At 31.2% G+C, this 7405-nt stretch overlaps 1 protein-coding gene across 1 annotated transcript; it reads left to right on the forward strand.

Annotated features, from left to right (window-relative positions):
- LOC25492783 (cysteine protease RD19A) lies at positions 1–1526 on the forward strand. The gene is made up of 3 exons (XM_013601020.3): positions 1–477; positions 573–843; positions 931–1526. Exons 1-3 carry the CDS (start codon positions 31–33, stop codon positions 1206–1208), a joined length of 996 nt encoding a protein of 331 aa, XP_013456474.2. The 5' UTR covers positions 1–30; the 3' UTR covers positions 1209–1526.
- Positions 1527–7405: the final 5879 nt, after the last annotated feature.

Here is a 7405-nt window from a genome sequence, read left to right on the forward strand (position 1 = left end):
TATCATAACATACCATACTACGATCAAGCCATGATGAATCGTAACAAGACTCTCATGCTGTTCTCTGTCCTTTTCCTGTTCTTTTCTGTCGACTTGGCATTCTCGACGCCAAACGACCGAGAAGATCCAATAATCCAGCAGGTGGTCGATAAGGGAGGAGCTGAGTATCAATTTAATGAATTCAAGCAAAGGTTTGGTAAGGTTTATTCCTCCAAAGATGAACATGATTATAGGTTCAATGTCTTCAAGTCTAACCTTCACCGTGCTAAGAGACATGGGATAATGGATCCTTCAGCAACTCATGGTGTTACAAGATTCTCCGATCTTACTCCGAGGGAGTTTCGTAATAGCATCTTGGGATTAAAAGGAGTAGGGTTACCGAGACATGCAAAAGCTGCACCTATTCTTTCGTCCGAGAACCTTCCTCGTGATTTTGATTGGAGAGAAAAAGGAGCGGTTACCCCGGTTAGGAATCAGGTATATATTGTTTCTAATTATGATTATTATTGTTGCTGTAATTTGTTTATTGTTTTGTTTAATATTTTTATTTTGGATTTGTAACTATGAATTAGGGTTTCTGCGGTTCAAGTTGGAGTTTCAGTACGATTGGTGCACTCGAAGGTGCTCACTTCCTCTCTAGCGGAGAACTTGTGAGTCTTAGCGAGCAACATCATGTTGACTGTGATCACGAGTACATTCAAAAATATGGTGGGCTGATGCGAGTGGAGGACTATACTTATTATAAGACAAACACTGCACGATCGGTGGCGGCAAATTTCAGTTCTATTTCGGTTGATGACAACCAAATCGCCGCCAATCTCGTTAAACATGGACCTCTTGCTGGTCAGTAATACTCTAAACAATTTGAATTGTAATTATTATTACTATTATTTTCTTATAATTGTCTAATTCAAATGTTCACAAATGCAGCTGCAATAAACGCGGTATACATGCAGACATACGTGGGAGGAATATCATGCCCATACATATGTACAAGGAGGCTGGATCTTGGAGTTTTGCTTGTGGGGTATGGTTCTGGAGCTGGAGCTGATATGAAGGAGAAGGAGAAGCCGTATTGGATCGTTAAAAACTCGTGGGGTGAGACCTGGGGAGAGAACGGATACTACAAGATTTGCAGGGGACGAAATATCTGTGGAGTGGACTCAATGGTTTCTACTGTGGCTGCTGCTCACACTAATACTCAGTGACAGTAGTATGTTTTCCATCTCATACTTGAACCAACCTTCATTTCAAGACTTGTTGGATATGATAATTCAATGGTTGGCCTTCCTATTCCTCACAACGAAGATGTCTTCCAGCACATAATGTCTCACTTGTTGAGCTCACACTATTATAGGAGACTGATGATAGTTTACTGTTTACTACATTCATTTTGAACTTGAGATATCTTATCAAATTTTAAAGACCCTACAGAGATTGGAAATGTAATTATCATAAGAATGATAAATTTTGAGAAGGCATTTTTTGTTTGATGAATAATAACAATGAATTTCACTTTTAAAGCAGCTCTTATGTTTACTTTTTGTTTCTATGTTAGAATGTTCACTCTTCCTTGCAGTCAGACCTTAGTATTTTGTGTGAATTATTATTTGAATACAGATAAGAAATTTAAGATTTGGAGTGTTAAAGTCCCAATCATACACGAGATAGCTTCCCTTCATAGGCAGGTGCACAATAACAATGACTTAGAATTAAGGTTAATCAATCCCTTGAATAACACATCCTCATTCTATATCAAAAGCTTATGTTTTCCTACCTTTGATGCATGGTTTATCTATAGTCCATGACTGTATCTTTTCTACTTTCTATGTTTTGTTTACTGAAATTTTAGATATACCTCTAAATTTCCAAAATTCATTGATCAGTTTGTACTTATCTGATTTTGATGCTAGTTGTTGTTAAGGTCATTGTAAAATGGACTTCTTTGATACCCGTTTTAATTGAGTCAAATGGTACAGCAGATACAAGTATTTTCTAATTTGTGAGAGGATGAGATAAAGGCTAGCCAAGACTGATAAGAGGAATGCCATCAAAGAATATATGATGATGTTTTATGGTGGAGATGCATGTTTGTAAGAACTAGTTGGTTATAAGAATATACATTGAGTAGTTGATAAAGTGTTTTTTGTCTTGTTCATCGATTAGAACATTTCTGCTAATAACCAATAAACAATGTTGCTTTGTATATTAATTCATGACTCAATCAAACCCCTTCTATAAATAAAACAAACATTCACTATCTTGCTTTGTCACAAGGGACTAATTGAGACAACTGCAAATGTTTTGACCCCATTTGACCTCAAAAGCTCTACATGACCAATAAAGAGTGCATTGCACTACCAACTTATGGAGTTCTTTGACTGCTGCAACTTTAAATTATAGGATATGTCTATCTCCTCCTGCAACAATAGTTGTGACGGATAGATAGTTCGGAATCTTATTTATATATTCTTATTATCAAATCAAACTATTAACAAATAGCAGCATCAACATAACATAATTTGGTTAACAGGCACTAGAAGAATACGGCAGGGAAGAATCTGTGCATGCTTAAATGAGAAACAAAGGAATCACAATTTTTAGCATTCTCACATAAAATTATTTCTGTTCGATCAAAATTTACTACAGAAACAATTTAAAAATGTTTCATACCTTGCAGGCTTTTTGCAAAGATTCTAAGAACGACGATCTGAAAAGTGTAACAGAGTTTCGAAGGGAAGTTCCACGCCATTCTGCTACGAAACAATGTATCAAAATCAATTTTAATGACAAAATGCAATAAGCATTAGAAGACATGAGGGGTTGGCAATGAAAAAGTTTTGCAAAATGGAAATGTAGGGGCCAACTTACTACCTTTGTTTCTTGTTTTTATTCCCCCTTACAAACTAAGCATTGTAGAATGCATTCTATAAATTTTTAAATATGTTTCAAGAGGGAAAACAGATACACTTATTGGTTGCCTCAGTTTATTTCAAAATATTCCTCCTCTCAATTTTATGAGTATGATTATTTATTATTTTTTAAAGCGGTAAAATAAATAGTTGATGTTTATTTTCTAATATCCTCCTCTGAGTCCTCTAGCAGGATCCTTTATAATTAATGTCAATGTATCATGGTGTAATAGTTTACGTTTTGCTGCTTCAGTAGGTCTCCTTCAAAATTATAGTTTGTTGGGAATTTCTTTTTCCACCCTCACATGTATTTTTTATGGGTAAATTTGAAAATAAACACCTTATTTTGATCTATGTTTTGGTGAATCGAGACAAAAATGTTTTTTTTTTTAATTTCTCAGACAAAAAAAAACACTTTCTGAAACCGACCCTGCTTAGTAAGATAGTGTTTGATTGTTGTAAAGTGTACTTTCTGAAGGAGTTATTTTTTAAGAAACCAATGGAGGTGGTAAAAGAAGTTCCCTATTTTGTTTGTCAATGGTTACCCATGCAACTTTGGATCTTGCCATGTCCCTTGGGCTAAACTTATTTGAAGCCCATTTCTTGTGACCTGGCTTGGAAAATTGTTTTTATGTTGCCAAAATTGCTCTCCCACATCACAAAATGATGATTCCATCCCCAACGACATTTAATTGTCATTCGTTATCCAAGTGCATGTGTGTAAGCGACAGTTAACCGTCGTTGCATTCAGGCTTATACCAGAACAACAACTCTCATTCCAAGACTTCTTCAAAGCAAACAGAAACCAAGGTATTTGTAAGATTAGAATTTTTAAGATGAAAAGACCTAGACACAAACATTGCATGTAAAAAAATATAAAACGATAAATATTGATTTTATAAGATGAGTAGATATACACAATTAAGAAAGGTTAACATGTTAATGTTGAATTTATAACATGAATGATGATGAAAGGGAATGTCTTTTAAGATGTTGTTACGAACTTGATTCAGTTGTCTTCTTGTCAACCGACATATTTCTATTGGACATCAATAAGATCAAGTTCAAAACAACCTCATTATGTCGGATAAGTGTTTATGGTTTTTTTTTTTTTTTTGAATTTAATTTGTTTTTAACAAAACAACCTTTAATTCTTTTAAATATTTAAGTTTTAGAACAAACCAATTAAACTGCTCATCTCTCATGTTTCTTAATTTTTGTCCCGTCAGATTTGCAATCCTCCACCAACAGAATGAGGAATATGATAGCTCTAATTTGGAGTAGAGATAGCTTTTATATGTTCTTATTGACCATATAAGCCTAATTTTACTTCTTCATGCAACAACAATTCTCATGGTTAGCACAAATACAATTACTTTACTATACTTTTCTATCATCTATAAGTTTATCTAGAATTATAATATGAAATCATGGAGAGAATTATTCCGTCGCATTTTTTTTCTCAATTTTATTAATTAAGAAAAATTCCTTTAAAGCTCAATTGATTTACCATTCATTTCCTATTGGGTTATTGAGGTTTCCATCAAAATTATAGTTGGGTCTCTCCTTATCTGATCATTTTTTTTATACTTTTATATATTTTTCTCGCTATATTTCTATCTAGAAATATAATAATAGAAACATTGAATTTTAACTCTCTCACCAAAAAAAAAAAAAATTTACATCATATGGTCCTTCTTTTTTGTTTGTTTGTTGAAGGATGCTCCATTGGTTGATTATATTAGAGACGCAGCAATGGTTGTTTCTTAGTTTGGAACTGTTGTCCATTTGCATGTTGAAGCATGAAGCATGCTTGTTGATCCTGTGGGTGTTGATAGAATATATATTAACAATGGTTATCTTAGGTACATGTTTTTTTTTGTTCTTTTTTTTTTTTTTGGTACAATGTTTTTTTTGTTCTTATGTATATATGAAAATATAATAGTATAAACAAATAAAGACTCTCCGATCAAAACTCTTTTTGAACGCCGGAAAAATGTTTTAAATAAAAATATGTGACAGCTCCATTTGTTTTAACTATTCAATCGATTTTTGTTCCAGAAAAGTAATTTTCTCACACATTTTTTCTTCTTTTATATTTTATATATTATATCTCTATTTCTTTCCACATCACCCATTATACGTCTATTGTCGTTTCCTATTAAATTAATTATTTTTTCACGCCTCTCACATCACATCTTATTCAGGATTTGGGTTTCCATTGTGTACCCGTTGTCTTTTATTTTTAAACCCACATCTTATCTTATATAATTCAAAAATAATTAATTTTATAGTGGGAAACATTTTTTTGGACCATTCCATCTCACAAAAAAAAAAACATTTGGACCATTCTTAATTAATAAAACAATCACTTATATTTTGAATGCATAAATTTGGAAAATTCTCAATTTCAGGGAATTCATTATATTGGGATAATCCGTTATTTTGTAGTTTTAATTTTAAATAAATAGTTTAATTTAGTTCCTAAATTATTCTCTACTTTAAATTTAGACATATTATTAAGATATTATAAACTAGATTGACAGGTTTGCATATTATTTAGGATTAAATTGATGAATTTCATATAATATTTACATAATTTAGAGAATATATTTGAGAGAAAATGATTTTGTGAGAAAATTCTAAAATACATGATTTATTTATTTTTGTCAAGTAAAAAAATGATAATTCTTTTTTATGGAACTTAAAACATAATGACTAAATTGAATGAAGGTTATTTGTTAACTTAAACCACAGACGAACCGCTTTGGATGGTCTGATGATGTTGGGTTCGGTTCTTGTAGTGTATTCCTCTTTAAAGTCTTGAATTCGATTTTCTTTCGTGTTAATTTTAGTAGGTTAGTTTAGATTTTGAAAAGAAAAAAGGGAACTTCTACGGTACACCTCACAAATTGAGGTGTACCGGTACTCTCGTTCTATAAATTTATAAATTAAGGATCATTTTATGAAATAAAAAGTTATTAGTCAATATTTATATTTTAGATACATCATTTCATATATAAAAAACATCATTTTATTGTTTATAAGAATCATATTGAATTTTTAACATTTTTTCATAAAAAATTATCAATATTCTTTATTATAAGTAATAAAAATAAAAAATAAAAAAATTATTTCGTCGAAACTTTTGGTAAATAAGATTTAATTATTATAATTATTAATGATAAAAAATAATTCTTTTTCTTAAAAACAACAACTCATTTAATCATTAATTATCGATTTGATGTATCGGTACATTCAAATTTTTAAGTGTATTATAGAATTTGCCAAGAAAAAAACTTAAAACAAAACCGCAAAATGAAGGCCCACGTTTTTTGTTGTTATTGTTTTTGTTGTCAGTTTCAAGCCTTTTACCTTGCTGTACAGCTAAGCAAGCAAGCAACACATATGCCGTAATAATCGCAAACAAATGCTTGTTGCTTTTGAATATGCCCGATTAGATCTAGAAGCATATTCTCTCAAGAAACCTCTTGGTTGCTTCTATATATATTCAAGTTAAATACTAGTATCATAATGTTCGCATGCTCAGTATTTTGTTGACGTAATATATATGATGATGACTTACTTAATTTGATGAATTTCAAAAGAAATTTAAGTTGTATAGGGTTGCTGTTAACTGCAAACAGAAGAATACTTGAAGTACATGTATTATAAGGTGTATACTATACTACAATGGTTTATCATTTCTCATATTAAAAAGTCAAGCTAGTTGGCCCGTTGGCAAGCAAAATATTTGTCGCAACGCATGAAAGATGCCAATTACGTTAAGCAACATGCCGATTCAATTCAACAAGAGAAATACAATAGGGCTGCTACTAAATAAAGTGTGTAGGACACAAATAACACCGAGGGACATCACTCTACACTATAACAACCCCATTAAACGTGTTTAAATACAGTTATACATGGTTGCAAAAGTTGTTGGGTTAAAGTATGAGTTAATAGTATAACTTTATTATGAATGAGTTTAATGATAAATAAGATAGATACAGATATTCTTAATATTCTGTCCTTGTGAGTTTAACTCAATTGATAAAGATAATGTATGATATATGTAAGGTTTGAATTTCGAACTCCAGACACCACAAAAAAAAAAATGCTTTAATATTCTGGACCGAGATATTATTTTCAATCTCGATGGTCTTAAATCATTGATCTGGTTCCTTAAAATAAAATGAATCTTAGTGTGGCGTTGCTTCCTTTGTTATTTCAATTTATTTTTACGTTCATGTACTTTTTATTTTTTATTTTTATGCATTTGACATATTTCAGTCAAAGCTTGTTTGCTTTCTTTATATTTTTCGTCATTGTGTATTCAAAATCTTTTCGCATTTGAGTTATTTTCTTTTTTACATAAAAATCATTCTTTGTTCAATTTTTGCAATAACAATTTTATCCATGAACTATATCACTTATTACCAATTTAATAACCCAATTGTATTATTACCTTTAGGTAAGTTAGTCTATGAATT

Source organism: Medicago truncatula, chromosome 4, assembly GCF_003473485.1.
Source record: "Medicago truncatula cultivar Jemalong A17 chromosome 4, MtrunA17r5.0-ANR, whole genome shotgun sequence".
Classification (NCBI taxonomy): Eukaryota; Viridiplantae; Streptophyta; class Magnoliopsida; order Fabales; family Fabaceae; genus Medicago; species Medicago truncatula.

Bases quoted from the DNA above. Each gene is read 5' to 3' on its own strand.
- LOC25492783 (XM_013601020.3), top strand. From the start codon at position 31: ATGATGAATCGTAACAAGACTCTCATGCTGTTCTCTGTCCTTTTCCTG. The intron at 478-572 runs GTATATATTGTT...ACTATGAATTAG, and splicing joins TTACCCCGGTTAGGAATCAG to GGTTTCTGCGGTTCAAGTTG. The intron at 844-930 runs GTCAGTAATACT...TCACAAATGCAG, and splicing joins TAAACATGGACCTCTTGCTG to CTGCAATAAACGCGGTATAC.